The 19,752-nt window shown below is 39.2% G+C and overlaps 2 protein-coding genes across 3 annotated transcripts; both read right to left on the bottom strand.

Annotated features, from left to right (window-relative positions):
- Positions 1–3,319: 3,319 nt before the first annotated feature.
- vbp1 (von Hippel-Lindau binding protein 1) lies at positions 3,320–9,385 on the bottom strand. The gene is made up of 6 exons (XM_026353389.1): positions 9,237–9,385; positions 6,049–6,173; positions 5,899–5,965; positions 5,539–5,637; positions 5,169–5,307; positions 3,320–4,208 (listed from the first exon to the last, which is right to left on the bottom strand). Exons 1-6 carry the CDS (start codon positions 9,354–9,356, stop codon positions 4,132–4,134), a joined length of 627 nt encoding a protein of 208 aa, XP_026209174.1. The 5' UTR covers positions 9,357–9,385; the 3' UTR covers positions 3,320–4,131.
- A 2,338-nt stretch (positions 9,386–11,723) lies between these two features.
- Positions 11,724–18,154, bottom strand: LOC113157858 (E3 ubiquitin-protein ligase TRIM39-like). Of its 2 annotated transcripts, XM_026353493.1 has the most exons (9): positions 17,984–18,154; positions 17,720–17,879; positions 16,303–16,890; positions 15,160–15,255; positions 14,608–14,841; positions 14,140–14,287; positions 14,016–14,042; positions 13,656–13,831; positions 11,724–13,456 (listed from the first exon to the last, which is right to left on the bottom strand). In XM_026353493.1, exons 3-9 carry the CDS (start codon positions 16,885–16,887, stop codon positions 13,085–13,087), a joined length of 1,638 nt encoding a protein of 545 aa, XP_026209278.1. In that variant the 5' UTR covers positions 16,888–16,890; positions 17,720–17,879; positions 17,984–18,154; the 3' UTR covers positions 11,724–13,084. The 2 variants fall into 2 exon arrangements, with proteins under 2 accessions (XP_026209278.1, XP_026209277.1); XM_026353492.1 differs by lacking the exon at positions 17,720–17,879.
- Between the last annotated feature and the right edge of the window lie 1,598 nt (positions 18,155–19,752).

The following is a 19,752-nucleotide window of genomic DNA, read 5'->3' as shown; positions in this document are numbered from 1 at the left end:
TTCGTCCTTGTCCAGAACCCAGGACTCATTAGTACTACAGCTCCTCAGATCAGAGATCACAGCTCAGTAAGACACACACTGAACTAGTGAAGACCACTACGTGACTTCATGAAGATGGACAAAGAAACACAAAGACGCATCTTAGAGTGTCTGAAGGAGGCACAAAGTAAGACCCCTCTCCACCTTTTCGTCACCCTGGTGACAATGAGAGTCCTGAAAGAGTCTCTCTCTGTCCAGACAAAAAACCGGGAGGAACTGCTCACCCACACCAAAAGCCTGGTAAAGGAGACAATGGAGGGACTGACCAGCGTTAAAAAGGATATCTGCCCAGACACCAAGACCACCAAAAAAGTCAGCAAGGCCGTGCTGAAAGATCTGCAGAAGACGTGTGCTGATAGAAACCTGATCAAGGCTCAGATATCCAACTGTGATCCAGCTGTGTTCAAAACCATTGTCCAGATTCTGCAAGCACACATTATTGCATTCTCCAAAGAGTGCATTCTCCACTTTACAAAGGAAAATTTGCGCAAGGTAGCTAAAGATGTGCTCATGACCATTTATGCCATTATGCTAATTAGTATTGTAACCGTATTTGTATTAGCCTTTTTTTCTTTTGTGATTTTCTTCTTGTGAAGCAGCACATGAGCACATCTCCTCTTACCCTGCACTTCTCCTTCACTTCCGAGTGAAGGAGAAGTGCAGGGTTATTATCGGCGTTTCAGTGTGGTCTGGAGATTGCAGCAGTCCTGCACTTGTCCTCCAGACTTCACTGAAACACCGATAACAATCCTGCACTTCTCCTTCACCTCCAAGTGAAGGAGAAGTGCAGGGTTATTATCGGCGTTTCAGTGTGGTCTGGAGATTGCAGCAGTCCTGCACTTGTCCTCCAGACTTCACTGAAACACCGATAACAATCCTGCACTTCTCCTTCACCTCCGAGTGAAGGAGAAGTGCAGGGTTATTATCGGCGTTACAGTGTGGTCTGGAGATTGCAGCAGTCCTGCACTTGTCCTCCAGACTACACTGAAACACCGATAACAATACTGCACTTTTCCTTTGGGAAACTGCTGAAATTTAGCAGTTTCCTGAAGGAGAAGTGCAGGGTTATTATCAGAGTTTCAGTTCGGTCTGGAGGTTGCACCAGTCCTGCATTAGAAAGTGCAGGACTGGTGCAACCTCCAGACCACACTGAAACTCCGATAATAAAAGGGCCAACACAGCAACACAGCAACATGCTGTGTTGGCGTGGGTTTACTCCGGGTCCTCCGGTTTCCTCCCACAATTCAAATTCACAATCATTTTTCATCAACTTCAAATAATAAATCAACAATAAAATAAACTTAAATTAAAATGTTAAGCTAATGTATTTTTAATGTGTAAAATACTTTTTCTTAAATTAGAGCCACGTTTCAACAAATCTAGCTGTAACCACAAACAACTCAAATCAATTTACTGTCACCTGAAAACTGAATATGACACCAATCTTTAATATAAAAAAGAATACAATAGGCTATAATTTCCTCTATAAATGTTATTTATAGGCACCAAATGGGCCTAATGATAACCAAATGTAGGCTGATAATATAAGGTCATGTTTTGATGTGAAACAGCCAAGATACATGTAGAACGTGTAAAGGAGAAAATCCACAAAGTCGTCAACAAATCTTTAGACACATAGAAACATAACTAATCAATTACATCTAATAAAGATTGAGCGATGTTTGTACCATCATTATTATTATTATTATTATCATCACTGGTCACTTTTAGACACCAGTCATGCAGTATTGTTTTAAGCAGGAGCCAATCACAAGGGCCAGAGTCGAGCAGAGCAGCTGTTCCTGGAGCAGGAGCAAGGGCACAGATAAAACTACATGTACAGCAACATATAAGAGACATGTTGTAGATTTTGTTTAATCTGGGTCTGTTTCCTTCTCCTTCTGCAAAGACATGTTTCTAAAATGTAACTGTTCAGCACCATGGGTACCACAAACATATTTTCATCCACTATAGTGACATGAAACTCAGTGCACCAATAATTAGGCACAGATTTGGACTGAGATCAGTGATTCTCATCTCAATGACCGCCTGCAGCTCAACTCACAGCAGATTTGCACCCGGCGACCAATGAATTATAAAGATTCTCTGTAATATCAGATGCAACCAAAGCTCAAAAGTCTCTTTCTCTGTCTCTTCGTCATTGCATTTGAGTCTGGATGCAGCAGAGGATGTGATGAGGATGTCTCGAGCCTCTTATCCAATTTGAGAGACTCATAGCTGCTACGCACCTTCTGCTCTGCTGCTAGGTGTGGTTGGACACTGCATAATGGTGGGGATTGATAGGCACTTCAGGAAACTGCAGCTTCAAATAATAAATCAACAAGAAAATAAACTTTAATTAAAATGTTAAACTAATCTCCACTGTCTGGTTTATCTCAACAAAAACATTTCAAACTAGTCACAAATGTCAACAGAGGCTTAGTTTATCTGTAAATAAGACGTGTAAATGTTTTACATACAGCATGTACTTATTAAACAGTAATACTTTTAAAACAGATCAAAACCAGTTCAAATCAGTTCTATATTTAAAGCACGCTGAATGTGTGTTGACCGTTCTGTCTTGTTTGAACCATACATACATTTAATCTTTAGAAATCGTTCACCTTTGGCTTTCTGTTCAGTATTATTGCTCTGAATGTTACTGTTTGGAGGGGCAGCTGAATAGATTTATACATCTTGTTGCTTAACCTCTGAGGACCTGGCGTACACTTTGGGTTCTTGTGCGTTCTAGCTGATCGCAACTGTTACACAGCCTTTCACAAATGTGAAAAGAAAAGGACATTGCTAGTTTTTAATGCAAAATGTTTTGAATGCGTTATTTGTTGTTGTAGGCATATGATGTCTTCCTGAACCTGTTTTTGAAAAGAAGATGCTTAATTTTTATACTTATCAGGTTCCAATAAGCCCAAATAGCAAAGAGAAATAAAAAATGCATTTAAAATTAGAGCTTGGGTCTTAATAGATTAATATGATGTCAGGACTATGTGGTTTTCAGAACCTTGAATCTCCACGTCAGCATGTCATCTGTTGAACAGGAAAAGCAGGGAACTCACCTGGACGCACAGATACTGTGGCCCCAAAAAGTAACAAATACACACTTGGTAATTTGATTTTATTTCCTGGAAAAAATTTAATTTCTACTCCTGCAAGTCCTGCCTGTAACCTGCAGATATTTGCTTGTCATTGATGCCAAAGATCTTTTTTTTTTTTTTTTTAATCTCTGTTCTCATCAGATAATAAACACACACACACACACAGCACCAGTTCAAGGTCTCATCTCTTTGCCCAAATGTTCTTCATTTACTTCATTCATTGTTTAATGAGTACAGTGAGAGACAAATAAATACAGACAGACCTGTGGCAAGAAGGAGTGCAGGAGAAAGACGAGGGAGAACAGAGGAAGAGGTGGTGTTGAAAGACAGAGGACAGCTATGGCTGATCCTTCTAAAGTCCTGTAAAAATGAAAACCACGTTCACAAAGCAGAGCTAGTTTTATTCAGCATTCTTCTTCTGTTGTTCTGTGTGTTGTCCTCCTACAAGCCCGATTCTACTGAGTACAATGGGAACTGTGTTTTTACATTAACTCAAGTAAAAGTGTCGCATGTCAGAGCTGCTGTGTCAGGTCAGTAAGGAGGAAAAGTACAGGGAGGAAAGACAATTCAAGACAACCCTCACCGGAACATACTTAAATCATTAAAAAGAATACAAAAATTGCTTCGTTGCCTTTGTTTTGTTAGTTTTTACTTGAAAAAATACTTTAAAAAGTAACAAATCAACAGAAAAACAGTAGTGGTGAACGGTTTAAGCTCAACTGGGTAGAGGACACATTTAAAATGATGACATGCACTTGACTTAGCCAACCTTAAATATCTGCACACGTCTTCAAAACAATCTGGATCTGCAAGTTTAATCAAGCACACAGCTACTGTGCTAAGTATTTAAACATGCCCTCTATCTGCAGAGCACTCGGGTCAACATACACATGACTGGGGAGATGGGGTCCGTTTATTATTTTCTTGACTAAGGAGAAGATAGTTAACAGATGGGGATGTGGACGCCTCCCCTTCGATATTAAGACTTTTCTGCTGATTTGAGGAGGTTTTCTCGGCTCCTTCTCTTCACGTCCCAGTTGTAGACTCTTGCCATATCTGAGAAGCGAGTTCAGGAACAACAGTGGCAGCAGGATTTGATTCATTTTTAATTATAGAACACGTCGCAGCAAAAAAACATACTTATGGACTTATGATAGCGGGTTCCATTTGCAGACTTTCCTCTGAGAAGTGTTAAGCTTATTCACCCAAATAATCAAAAAGCCATATCTGTCCTCTTACCTCTTGTATGTAGGCACGCCATATTCATGGTGGGTGAACTGACTCTTATATCTCATATTTTAACATGATGAATATTTCTCAACAGGGTAAAAAACTGTCTCATGACATCAGACATCAGCAGAACCAGAGCAGCCAGAGGGTGACGTTACCATAGACAATGACCCCACCACATTCAAGTTGTTTGTGTGGACACATTTTGACTACCTGGTGAAATTAATAAGCGTTGACAGAGTGACACAAACAATATGTGGGCACTGTAAGAAAATAGTGCCGTACACTGCAGTATGTGTATTATGCAAAGTCAACAGTACACCCCAACAGCTCCTCTTAATGTGCTTATTGTAAATGTCTTAACCAATGTGCACTTCAGTGGCTAATGTGGAACAGTATATGAAAACAAATGTGTGGGTTATTTAAAGGTGACCTTTTATGCATTATAACCTTTACTGAATTAAAAAAAATAAAAATTCAATAATCAGTAAGGGCACTTTTACTCTGGCTTTGACCTAATGCGTCCACACAATTACAAAACCAAGGATTTGTCCAGTAGATGTCACTGCTGCACTGTTTCAAATGCTTTGGAACAGGAACAACAATTAACCATCAAACACAAATGCTTCATAGTGATGGTTTGGTGCAGAATTAGTTTTCCCCATTGCTAGAGAAAATAAATTAACTATCAGACAAAATATAGAAATAACCCAAGAGAACTTTCATTCAGCGTGAACCTGCACTAAGTCCAACTGGTGTGGACTACACTACATAGTGGAAGGATACTGACTTCAATAGTGGTGAATTGGTCTCGCAGGAAATCTAGGTCCTCCACAAGTGTCTCTAGGTTACGAGATGCTGTAGATAGGTTTTTCTCTAGCAGAGCCTGGGCTTCATCGATGTCGTACTCTAACATGACGTTAGCCTTGGAGGGAAAAATGTCAGCACTTCTCAGCCATGACAGTACATATAAATAAGTCATATACTAATGCTGCTGAGCATTATGCTACTTCAACATTCTTCAATATTTAATTTGTTTTATACTTCTGTTTCCTTTCTTATTCTTGAACTAAAGTAACAGAGGCAAAATTGCTCTCAGGCATAGTTTCAATGACAAAAAAAAACAATTAAAAAAACCGAGGTTAACTTTACTTACCCCTAACCATAAGCAGACTTTGTCAGTGGGCGGCACTGTAGCCTTGCAGTAAACATTGTCAGCCAAGAGGAAGTGTGTTTCCATGGGCTCTGTGGTTTCCTGGAAAAACAAAAATTAAAGTAAATTTAAAAAAGTAATTTCAGCTGTAAAAAAATGAAATATGAAAACATAATACAACACTATTTTGTTTTTAGCTCTAATATTTGGGTTAAGCACTCAGAAAAACTGCCATCGTTTTATTTTCTTGTCTGGTTATTTAATAATACCACTGTACAAGACTCTCAAAGCACAACTACACAAGGTTCCAGATTGGGAAAATAAGAACATATTAAAAGAACAGAAAAGTAAAAATATACACACCTTTTTCTTCTGCATGTGTCGTAGGATTTCTAGCGTCTGTGTGATTTGTGGGATCTGGTTTTTCAACCTTTATGCAAAGCAAAATAAGATGATTAGCCTAGATAGGAAGGCATTCAGCGGATTATTACATTGTCTTTCTCCCTGTGTTACCTGAGTTTCTTCTGGGACAGGTTGAGCTCCATGTATTTATATTTTTGGTACTGTTCATCCAGCTTCCTCAGAGCTGCGTCTGCTGTCTCATTGCCGGGCTGCTTCATAAAAGAGTCGACATCCTCCTGAAAAATCGAAACAGAGGAGTGGCCACAGAGCGAGCCGACGAGTTGAAGACTGAATAATGCTGACTTATCAAAGCCAATAGCGATATAAGCTGATGTTCCTCTTCCTAACATCAACACACAGCATGCAATTTCATATAAGACTTTGACAATTATGATAAATTTTTTTCCCCGATAATAAAATTTCCAGTGCTCTCTGATGAATAACTTATAGTAATGAGAAATTCAACTTAAGTGTGTTTTTCTTTCTCACACTGTAAGACCTTAACCTCAAACACATACAATTTTTCAATACTCTTGCCACACACACCAAAAAAAAAAAAAAAAACGTCAGTGATTTTGCCCCAATTAGTCAATTATGTGTCAAATAAATGTTTTCGTTAAATGTAAGTTTTCTTAACTCAATCTACAAGTACTAATTCATCCAAAATCCAAACAGATTCAGTTCATCATAAGAGAAAAGCAGCATGTGCGCAGGCGCGAGCCGATTTACCACTGTTCTCATGTTGCAATTGATCTTTTTGTCTGTATTTTTATATTATTATTTTTATTACTTTTGTGTAGATAAGATAGATAATACTAGTTTTGAAATTAAGTTATACCCTCTCAGATCATGTTGTTCGAGAGAGTTTTTATCCCCGTTTTTACCCTTCGATTCATACTTTCACTCATCCGTAATACCGGAACACACCCGGGATCAGCTGATCTTACTGAGGACGACCGGAGTAAAGGATCAAACTTTGTCCAGGACTTTAAACATTCCTGAGGAGATCAGAAAGAGGACAACGAGGGGATGTAGGGGGGGCAAAAAACAGCAAGGAGGAAATAAAGAAAGGAGAAGAGCGATGCGCAGAGAGAAGGTGAGAAGATTCGAACCTCATCTCCCCTCTCTGATTATGAGCAATGTTGTTGCTTGCTTGCTTGGTTCCAGTGAATAAGATGCCACGTCCCAGAGTCCTCAATGACTTCAGACCAGTGGCTCTTACATCACACATTATGAAGGCTTTTGAGAGGCTGAACCTGGAGTCCCTCCGACCTCTGGTCAAACCCTCACTTGATCCCCTCCAGTTTGCTTATCAACCCCATATTAGAGTGGATGACGCCATCATACATCTGCTCCATCGCACCTACACCCACCTGGACAAGCCTGGGGGCTTAGTGAGGATCATATTTTTTGATTTCTCCAGTGCATTCAACACCATCCGGCCTGCACTGCTGGGAGAGAAATTAAAAAACATGCAGGTCAACACTCCCCTGATTTCCTGGATCATGGACTACCTCACTAACCGGCCACAGTACGTCCGCCTGCAGAACTGTGTGTCTGACACTGTGGTCTGTAGCACAGGTGCTCCACAGGGGACAGTTCTGTCTCCATTCCTCTTCACCCTGTACACCTCAGAGTTCAGTCATCTTCAGAAGTTCTCTGATGACTCTGCAGTTGTAGGATGTATTAAGGGTGGAGATGTCACAGAATACCGTGGAGTGGTGGACAGTTTTGTTGACCGGTGTGGACTCAACCATCTGCAACTAAACATCAATAAAACAAAGGAGCTGGTGATGGACTTCAGGAAATCTGGGAGTCCTGTCATCCCTCTCTCTATACAGGGGGAGGAGGTGGAGGTTGTGTCCGAGTACAAATACCTGGGAGTGTACGTGGACAACAAACTGGACTGGACCAAAAACTCATCAGCATTGTACAGAAAGGCTCAGAGCCGGCTGTACTTCCTGAGGAGACTCAGGTCCTTCAACGTCTGCAGCACCATGCTGCGGATGTTTTATGAGTCTGTGGTGGCCAGTGTGATCTTCTATGCTGTGGTCTGCTGGGGCGGCAACATGAAGGTGGCAGACACTTACAGGCTGAACAAACTGATTAGGAGGGCTGGCTCTGTTCTGGGGGTGGAGCTGGACCCTCTACATGTTATGGCTGAAAGGAGGATGCTGTCCAAACGCCTCTCAATCCTGAACAACCCCTCCCACCCACTGCACAGTGTGTTGGCTGGACAGAGGAGCACGTTCAGCCATAGACTTATTAATATTAAATGCTCCACAGAACACCACAAGAGATCCTTTCTACCTGTGGCCATGACTCTGTAGAATTCCTCCCCCCTCTGTAAGGGGTCGGGGAAGTGATAGTTGTGTCATATACTTGCTGTCAATTCACATAGGGTATATATATATTGATCCAATTTTATTCATCTATTTTACATATTCTGTATATATATTGAGTTTTTCTGTACTGATGTTATTGGTTATGTGTATTTATGTTGTTGGATCTTTCCTGGTTGTGGTTACTTTTCTTTCTGTCTGCTTTGAGAACAACTGTAATGACGCAAAACAATTTCCCTCTGGGATTAATAAAGTTTTTTGAATCTTGAATTTACTCAGAAATGACTGTGACAATAGAAATGAGCTATTAGGCATTTTGTATTTAATAGTTATTGGAATCTTATTTAAAAAAATTAAAAAGGAGAAATCTGAAGTTTGTTGCAGCAATATTATCAACTCAAAGTATAATAATTCATTCTGAAACTAGAAGGCACAGTTGATTATTAATTAAGAAAAATAACGGAAATGAAATGATAATTAGTCTCAATTAGAACGATGATGATTATATATCCGGGTTCATTATGATTCTTTGTCAGCTGCGGATGTTAAGTGTGCTGCAACACCGCATTATTACATTATGTGTAACCGTGTGCTTTTAAAGTTGGGCTGGGTCGATAATGCTGTCTAACAACCAGTCCCAACGATTGTAGGCAGCTCAAGCTATTTCACATGACTAGCTAGCGTGTAGCTAACGAAAATACACCAAACCTAAAGAGGAAACGAGTCGTGCAGACAGTGTAATGTCCATAGATGGAGGTGAGCAGCCGCCCAGCCTGCACACACAGCAGGATTAACAGCTAGCTCGGTTAGCTCTGTCGCTAGCTTAGCTAGCTAGCTAGCTAGCTCATAGTCAGCGCGACGAGCCCACGCACCTGCTACCGCCATAAAAGTGCGTTTTCAACAAACTGGTCCTGTTGTAAGTACGTAACACAGTAAGAAATGTCAGAGTTTACGCACCACAAACACTGCCTCGGGGATCCCAAGGTGCTTTTTCTTTGTCGCCTGGACGGCATTGCTGTTGTCTATGGTCGTCGCCATCTTGGAGAGAGGCTGCTCTTCTTCTTCGTCTGGTGACATGTGCGGCAGATCACACGCTGCCACCACGAGGTTATTTACAGTATTTTTACTGATTGATCTAAATCCTGACGAGAATATAATCAAGGAGGGACAGGAGAGGCACTGTGAGACCTACTATTGGTGTTAGTGTGCCTAACCAGACTATCAGAACCAATAGGGGATGAAATCTTGAGAGCCACTACCAGACCTTACACTGCTGCAACGGGCCCTGACTTCCTCACAATGGCATTGATGCCACTAGCTGTCCTTCATGTTTCCCTTGACTTAATCCATTCCACCTGTGGGACATTATGTATCTGTTCATCCAACACCACCAAGTACCACCCAAGACTTCCAGGAGCTCTGGGAATCTGGGAGGAGACGCTGATTCATCTGGAGGCATGCAGACCATATACACTTCAGATTTACTGTACATTATCAGTTGCTACTTGAATGTGTTTGTGATTACATCTGTTTTTGAGTACAGCCCCAGGTGGTTTTCCGTGATGTTTTATTCAATCTCTTTTGAATAGTGTATATTGCTGCATATCGCCTCTCTCTGTACCTTCTGTGTTTTTGTAGTTTCCTCTCGCTCCCCCTCACAGTGCTGCTACTTGCTGCTAAACACTGTTGACTCGATATTATTGTTTTCTTGAATGGATTCATTGTTAATTGTTTTGTTTCATTTATGTAATGTAGCGGGTGTTTTACTTCCTGAAGTTTGCTTGGTGCATTCAACCATAACCATAGCCAAAATTAATAAATAAATAAATATCAAAAATATAAATATAAATCAATCAAAATGAGAGATCCCTGTAGATGCTAATGGAAATTTCCTGGACCTTATTTTTTGACTGATAAGAACTAGTATCTAGAGTAATTTATAAACCAGACAAAGCATGGTTTACTACAGTTCTGTAGATGTAAATTATCTATATATATATAAAAGTCTGTCAAAAGGTGGAAAGTCATTTAACTGAGATTTTCTCTGTTGTATTACATTGTATGTATTGTCTGTTGTTGCCAAGCTAAGCTAACCAAAAATGACCTGTTCTCTTGAACAGCTCTTACACCACATAAATTCTTAATTATTGACAGATTTCCTCTGCAGCAACTAGAGCTTGGGTAAACTGGCAGAGGGAGCCATGACAACACATTATTATCGACTGAACATTGACTGAATTTATGAAGGTCATAAAAGCAGTCCCAAGTGTCCTACAAATCACAGCCTTGGAGCTGGAGAACTGGAGCTTTGGAGACGAAGCAACGGAGACGGACGAGATGGATGAGATGGAAAGAAAACTGGAAGCTTTGGAAACCAGACTTAAGGCCACTGAACAACAGCTTGAGGAACTGATGAAAATGAAATGTTGTCACTTAAGACTTTAGTAGAAACTGTAGTAAAGACCAACATTAAGAGTGAAATCCTCGGATGAGTACAGACATATCAACTTTGATATTTGTTATGTTTTACATTTTTACCAGTCAGTCACGTTGGTGTGTGTGTGTGTGTGTGTTTTATGTGTGTACTAACAACATGGATGTTTTAATAATGAATAGTGAGTTTCTTTGAGTTTTCAGATAGTTAGCTGGGAAAATGTAGCAGATTGTCACTCATCGTGTTTTGTTCTCTGCATAAAATCTCTCTGGTACATTTAAGTTTGCATACTATCTCAGTTAGTGGCAAGTGGTCAGAACTGTTTCCTCTTCTCCATCTGGACAGAGATGTAACTTTAATAAAAATTTGAATCAGGATATATTGGCCTCATTTTGAAATAGTTTTTATATTTACTCATCAAACACAAATAGATAAGAAATGGTTTAACATCCTAACTTAATGATAATGTTTTGTTCTACACCAAGAAAACCCTGATGTCAGGTAATGATACAAAGAGGTGGGGCGTATAGACCCTTCAACACAGACATCCCTTTGGCTAATCACACAGTGATCACAAACATTGGTGATGGGTTGAATTGGTCTACAGGTAATTAATTGTTTTTCATGAAGCTTTAAAGGACTCCTTTGTTTCCACAGGCGTCTTTGTTGCACCTGTTGCAGGTATTTATAATTTTACCTCCTCACTGCTCATCCTCAATTCACAATGGAGGAAATGCGGTATTCCTGCAGCGCAAGGAAAGGGGCCAGGTGTACGTACGCCTGCTTGCAAGATTTTATATATGGTCATCTGAGTTCCACACCACAGTCAGTGGGTTTCTGGTCAATGCAATGTGACTGAAAATTGTGAATCCAAAAATCTGAGCTCAGTGATGAAGCACCGTTTAATATTGAACAGGTGGCTGTAGCTACCGTACTGTACTCAAACCAAAATAAATAATTCAAATATGAGTCTACTGAATGTTGTTATAAATTTTTTATTTACTGTTGCATCTCATGAAAATCACAAAAAAAAAAAAAAAAAAAAAAACAATGGTCACTTTATGAACTTTCCATTTATCCCATGGAGTGTTATGTGTTAAGTCATTTTTATGTCAGGTCCATGTGTTGCTTTTGGATGCAAAATACTGGATATGCAAACAGGTAAATAGGCTTTGACTGCGCAATACAGTCATCTGACCAACAGTTGTGAGGAATAATACAGCTTACAGCAATATTAGACCTGATACTTCCAAATGTTTGCTTTATAAGAAAGGTGGGGTGATATTTACTTTAATTTCCTTGAGGTTTAATTCTGATTTAAAATATTTGATTTTGACACAGTACTTCTTTCTTCTTTATGTAGTTTACTTACTCTGTAACCCTGATAACAATAATAATGATAGCAGCTTCAACACAATGCCCTCTTGCTCCATATCTTTTCTGATCAAACTCCATATTAGCAGTACAACATTAGGCTCGTAGTTGCCTTAAGCCCTTTCCAGACAGAGGCAGAGTTGTTGGCTGAGATTTGCTTGGTGTGACCACACTTCAAATTAATATCAACCTCTTTTAGAGGTACTGGCACATTGCAAGACCAGAGAGATGGACCCAAAAGCAAATTTAGGGGCAATCTGATTTAGAAGCAGAGAGCCTGTCACCTGAAGCAATCAACACAGGAATCAGTGTGACCAGCTGAATCGAGAACTGACCACACTGGCTCTGGAACTGGCAGCAAGGTAGGAGAGGTATAAACTGGATAGGTCAGGAAGAATCACAACATTGATTATCAAAGAGTGTAACAGAAAGACAGTCTGTTGGCATAATTAACATTGGAATGATCACAAATAAAGTGAATTTAAATCCAATATGTGTACGAGTTCTGTGTGATTACATCATGTTTTAAATCATTCTGATGTTTTGGTTGTAGAAAAACGCTTTGCCCTCTACTCATCTGGTAGAGAGTAAGTATATATATATTGTGATACAATGAGAAAGTAATCCTGGGCCATAAATTAAACAACTAATCCTTTATTTTAACAAACAAATCATCATGAGTGAACTAATCAAACATGCTAGCCAAGACACTATTAATTACCCATAATATTTTGAATCAAGGAACTGATCATTTAAAAAAAAAAAACATATGTATAATTTTGGTTAAAGTGGTAATCAGCTTAGTAGGTAACCTAAAATATTGCACCGGCTTAGCATAACATTTCCTGTCTGGATTTGGAGGTTAAATGCTGTAATGGCACTTAGAAACAGATATGCAGACTAAAAACCTAGGTTCAGTGAAAGCAACACTTAATTATCAAATACTGTATCATCTGTGTAAGTCAAAATATCCCTGAATGTGGTCATGGGTTCTTCTTCAAGTCTTATGATTGACAGCATTGATGACCAGTGGTGCAGTGTTCCTTCCTTCATCGCATACACCTGGACTGAGGAAGGGGAAGATCCTCTCAGAGAACAAACATCCAGTAAAGGTGTAGATGTGAGAGCTGTTTTCCACATTAAAGAACGACACAGTTCCCTCTTCGTAATCTGTAAACACTCCGACAATCTCTGGCTTCTGTTTGAGAGCGAGAAGGACTGAGGGGGAGTCCAGAGCTCGATACTCGTTCCCGTTCCTCAGCCGCACTGTCCAATAACCGTTTTCAGGCTTAGAGGTGATCATCCCCTTCCTGTTGACAGACTCTCTGACTACGCCAAGGTCCCAGAAGGTCTTTGTCCCTACTGCAACCTAAAAGACAATGGTAAAATAAAAATTATGAAAATCATCAATTCTTAACACCATGAGATCTGATTCAGCACTAGTTTATTGCATTCAGTATTAAGTCAGTGTGATATATATGCTGAGTCTTTTTTACATCTTTCTTCTTTGTTTTTAAGAAGAAAAAAAAACTGCTAGAAATGATTCAGTCATTGGAAAAGACATTGACCTGGAAGTAGAACCTCCCGGACAGGAAACCTCTCTTGCCCAGAACGCAGATGACGGGGTCGAAACGTTGGGGGTTGTCAGGAACAATGTGCAGCAACTCACCACGGCCTGCCTGTTTCCCATCAGCCGACAGGACAATGTTTGGATGTGCAGTATCTGGGTCTAACACCACATCAACTAGGAAGATATAAAGGGGAGAGGTCTAGATAATACTAATGTAAGCCAACCCATTAATGTAAACTACTAATACCAACAATTCAAGACAAGCCTCTAGTGTCTAGAAAGTAAAAACCTAATTATAGCAAATCCTAAACACATTTCAAGTGGATCTTGAATATAATTATGTTCAGGGAGGCCATACCAGCATATTTCTGCATCCTCTTCATCTCTGTCAGGAGCATAAAACAAATATCAGCTTTGTTACTTTTAATGGGACATTTTATTTTAAAATAAAACAGACGGTTAGGATCTTCTGTTCACTTTACCATCTTTCTTCAGGCTCTCCAGCTCACTCTGCAAGGTGCAGTGCACTTTAGACAGAGCTCTCCTCACAGTACCCACACAGAGTTCAGGGTGGAGGCCCATCTCCATCCACTCTCTAGTGGGTGGAGGTGACGTAACAGAGGAAAATGTCTACCGTAAAGAAAGAAAAAACAGTGAAGTGATAAAGGCCTAGTATCACATTGTTTGACTGATGTAAAACTTTTAAAACCTTTACCAATATGATAGACTAAAAAAGCCCAGAATGATATAAACTCTGTCTATAGCACAAAAGAAACCTTATACAGTATTTAGTGACACTAAATCTGGGACGGACTTTACCCCAAAAGAAGATTAAGATTACTTTTTGTTTCCTTTGACCTACTTCTGACACATCCATTGTCTGTAGTAGAAAACAGACTTAAACTTAATCCCCTTTATTGCCCTATTCACAGGGTAAAACTGACAGTAACCTGTAAAAGGTGCAAGTGATCCTCAGTGTTTCTCAACTGCTCCAGCTCGGTGTTTTTCCTCTGCAGCTCAGTAATTTCCTGCTGCAGCTCACTGATGAGGTCCTCTGCTCTCCTCTCAGCTGCTTCCTGCTTTTCCTTGATCTTTTTGTTGACTTCGCTTTGTCTCTCCCCGATGGAGCGAATCAGTGACGTGAAGAGATGGTCGCTCTCCCTCAGCTCCTTCTCTGTACTCATCTGGTAGAGGGTAAGTATATATATATATATATATATATATATATATATATATATATATATATATATATATATATATATATATATTTATTTTTTTTTAAATAAATAAAAAAAATAATAGTAATAAATAAATAAATGAATAAATATATATATATATATATATATATATATATATATATATATATATATATACACACACACACACACATATTTATTATGATGTGATTATAATATAATGATTATGAGTATTTGGCACAAAGACTTTGTATAAATATGAATATGTGACAGTCTGAAAACAACTTATGGCATTAAATAACTCACCATGCTGAGCTTTAGACAGTTTTTGATCTCCTCCACTTTCTTTAGTCGCTCTTGGATCATCTGCTGAAAATCTACCTTGGTTTTCTCAATTTGAACCTAAACAGACAGAACCAAAACTTGAACTCGGTTGCCTGATAAAACGCAAATATCACCCATTAAACATGAAAGATTTAAGTAAATTCTGCAAATTACCTGCTGCAAAATGAAAGATGGCAAAGATATATTTTCTTGTCTTTTGAACATCACAACTACAGTTTATTTCAGTTTCCTTTGATTAAATACATTATGTTTAACTAATCAGGATCAGCCTTATTGGCCTTGTATGTTTGTGCATAAAGGAAATTGACTTCTTATAAACAGTAACAAAATCAATAACAGATAAGTTAAATGAAGCAATTGAATTGAGTTAGATGAAGTTAATATTATTATTATCCCTTATAGCCCTGAGGACCCCTACCTCCAGGGGATAAAACTGTCTACCAAATGACTAAATGTAAATGTAAAATGTAACATTCACAGAAATAATTATTATTAAATAATAAATACAGTTATTGCAGACTTAATTAAATACTGTACTGCTGCTAAGATGTCGATAGCATGGCAGACCTTTGCAGGATTATCTCAGGATGAGCAGGAAAGTTATTCTTAATGTGTTTGTGCCAATAAAAATAAGATTATTATCAAGGCATTTGCAAACAAGGCATTTAGCCTTCAGCAGAGATGTGCAGAGGGTTGTTCAAGGGGCTTAAATGTTTAAAAAGGGAAATCTGGACTAATTTGGATATGCATGTGAAGACACATGTTGCACATAATAGTAAAATTTCACTTTCTATGTTCATTCTTGGTCCAACAACTTGTAACGTGATGTCACAGAAGCAAACATATTCAAATACACGTGTGGGAAATATTGTTGGTATAAAAATTTACTATAAATTAACTCACGTGAAGACAATTGAGGCAACAGGACTAAGAAAAGGTGGCTACGAACCTAGAAGGTTGTTAATATTTACAGGGGCACCTTTGATTACTTTGAGAAAGGGATAGGGCCTTGAGCCCCCAGAGCCCTCCTTCCAGCACGTGCCTGGTTGTCAGTAACCCATGTTGCCTAAGGCCTTATAGTACAGAGTGTACACTATAGTATACCTTCCTCTCCCCACTCTCAGCCTTTATTGTTACAGCTTGATGATCTTTATGCTCAGTCTCGATGCAGAACTGGCACACACACTTCTGTTCGTCCCTGCAGAACATTTCCAGCAGCCTCTCGTGCTTCTTACACATCCTGTCCTGCAGGTTCTTCACCGGATCAATCAGCTTATGTAGCTTTAAGGTGGCAACTCTCTGGTGAGGCTCCAGGTGCGCATCACAGTACGATGTCAGACACACCAAGCAGGACTTCTGGGCCCTCACCTGCAGGGACGTGGTGGCACAGACATCACACACCACCTCACCTGGTCTGGCTGCGAACAGCGGCAACGCTGACGAGCAGGCTACCATCTTTTTAAATGTGTCCGCCAGCTCCTTGAAAGCGGTGTTGATGCTTATTTCAGGCCGAGGGGTGAATGATCTGTCACAGTTGGGGCACTGGCAAACATCAACACTGTCCCACACACTCTCAATGCAGCATTGGCAGAAGTTGTGTCCGCAGGGAGTGGTCACCGGGTCGTTTAACACTTGCTGACAGATAGTGCACAGGAGCTGTTTTTCTGGTAATATGATACCTGAGGCCATTATCTGTTGATCACAATATAACGGTAAAAGGAAGTTAGGTGATTGGACGCACATGAAAAATCTCGGTAGAGGAAGTAAATGCAAAAATGTATGTGCACATAAGTAATGCAGAAGTACCGTTACCCATCCTTGTCAATCTGACATTTTGTTTGTTTTCTGAAAAACACGACTAGTATTTACCAAAAGCAAATAGTCACGTAGAGATAAACACAAACGCAGTTGACTTGAGTTATAACCTGAAGCTGGAACTCTTTGTGTTTTCTACGTTCAATTAAACACACTGAGCAGACACACCCACACTTTCCAGCAAACACAGAAAACGTTAAATTCATGTTTGAAATATTATTATCATTCCTTTTTGCGACAAACAATCCTGACTGAATTGGCCTCGTGTGTAAGTTTGTGTGCAAAGGCCTGTGTAATTTTTAATTGTAAAAGTATGAATTTACTATATTTGGTTTCCTTAATTCATCCATTAGTAACTTGTTATTTTTTTAGTTTCATAGTTTTTTGATTACTGATTGTAGGCAGTTAGCTTAGCTTAGCTTAGGGTAAATGCTAAACTGAGGGGAAAAGCTAGCATAGTTGAACCTGATATGATTTGATAATGTAAGTTGAACCTTTATTAGATTGACTTTGATGGTGTCAATCGTCTCAGTAGGGTAAAAGTATATTTCCCAAACTATCAAACTATTTTTACTTACTTTGAACTATCTTTAACTATTTCTAACTGTATACAAACACAAGCGAACAGACAATACAGGTCATGTAAAGATCTAAAAGCAGAAAGACAGGGAGTTCTTCAGCACAGCAGTACAAATATAATCCTTACTCTGCCATTCAGCAGCAACTTTTAAGTAACACACGTGTCACTGAATGTTAAACAGCACATTTCCTCATTTCAATCGATGGAAACTCATCAGGTTGAAAAATGTTGCTGGTTTTCCTGTGCACCAGGTCAGAAATCCACACGACTGAAACATAATCGTCCCCTGTAGAAATAATCCACGTCTTAGCTACTTACACCGAACTTCACTTTCATTCACTTGCTCTGTCTGTTTTAAAACAGAACGGGATGCATGTTGCTCTTACTTACAGCTGCTTCTTTTGAGCTGATCCCTTTCCCGTCCTCAGTGGCGGAAAAAAAAACACGTAATTCTCCTGCAGTATGAAGAAGTAGGACTATGAATACAGTGTGAGCTGTAAAACAGGAAGATGAAACGTCAGCACAGTTATTCATCAGCCTGGCCCTCCCTCAGTTCAGCCCAGCACTGGTTTCTCTTTCTGGGTCTGCTTTACTGTAACTACCTGATCTTAAAATAATAGTATTTACAACACAACCTACTATCTAATGATGTGTTTATTGTTGTGGGTGTGCGTGTGCCTACGTGATCATATGACTACATAATAGTAACTCTCACACAGGAAAATTGTGTGTTTAGCACAAGGGTGTGGCTTTTGAATCCAGTAGTTAATTTTCCACTAACAACACACATGAGCTTCGTACTGTGGACGCTTGAACTGAGGATTGCTGCAGCTCCACATTGCACTTCATCCGTACGTGCACGGCTTTGGCCTGGCTGTCTTGAACCACACCAGTTGTCCAACACTGGTGGCTCATTTTCAGGTCAGACATCATGTGATGGTTGTGTGACTGGACCTTCTACAAACCCACAAAGTACAAACAGAAGAACGTGTACATTTAAATACAAATACTTTATTGTAATTTGCTTTACTACTGTATTAACCACCAAATATATTTCTTCATTCACATTTCTAGTAGACAGAGCACCAACCAATCTTGCTTTAATGTACAAACTGTCCACAGTATCACCACAAATGAATTACCATGTACAAATTAAGCTATACTGAATAAAACAAAATGGAATATTAGGTTGTTATATACTGATGCAGTACTTTTATTCATACAAGGATCATTTGTATGAATCACAGTCACCTTTTTCACTCCTAAATGTTTTGGCAAGACTGAATTAGTCTATAAATAGTTTTTATTTTTATCCAATTTCCGAAAAAAATTCCACCTCTTTTATTTCTGACCAAACCTTCACTTACATGACGCAATGAAACCACCACCATGACTAAAAGAAAATATAACCTGCCATTGCAGTCAGTGGTTCATGACTCGTGGAAAGTATGACAACAGTCTCTCTGTTACTGTTAGTAGATGAACAAATGAGTAGGTGTTATGGAGAGTTGGAGCAAATAAGTGAACTTCATTCATCTATTTTTTGACCAGACATAGAAAGCTTTTAAGTGGCAGTCATCTAGAGTGTCGTACTGCTGGGTAACTTTTTTATTTAGTGTAACAGCAATCTGCAGCACAGATCCCTGCTGAAGAACAGCATGGTCCAAAAGACCAAAGTTAGCTTTAGTGAATATCTACTTAGGCTAATCTGGTGCTACAGATGATTGTTTGAAAAACTTAAAGTCTAGATGTTATTTTGAAGTTAGGACCATATTAACATAACCAAATGACAAACCACACATCACACCACGTTAGCATACTGTTTGCATCAGCTGAGGTCATGTGGCTTTACATCTGTTTTGCATGGTTGAAAACAAGACCACAGTAAACATTTTCTAGATGATCCATGACCTTACACTGCAGTTTTGTTGCAGAAGTAGCACCTCCGCTTCAACATTTTCATTTGTACTACACAGACAAAATTACAGTTCTGGTTGCTATAAAAATGTCGAATTAGAACCTTTTTTCTCTTTTATGAATAAATCTAAAAGCTGAAGTCTTAAGGCTGGAGAATTATTATACATTATTTGATTTTTAAATGTCATTTGAATTGTCTCAGATGCCTCAAAGTCAAATATCAAACAGAATTTTCCTGCATC

The sequence above is a fragment of the Anabas testudineus genome, chromosome 18 (assembly GCF_900324465.2).
Source record: "Anabas testudineus chromosome 18, fAnaTes1.2, whole genome shotgun sequence".
Lineage (NCBI taxonomy): Eukaryota > Metazoa > Chordata > Actinopteri > Anabantiformes > Anabantidae > Anabas > Anabas testudineus.
Note: the sequence above shows the minus strand (reverse complement) of the source record. Positions and strands in the feature narration are given on the sequence as shown.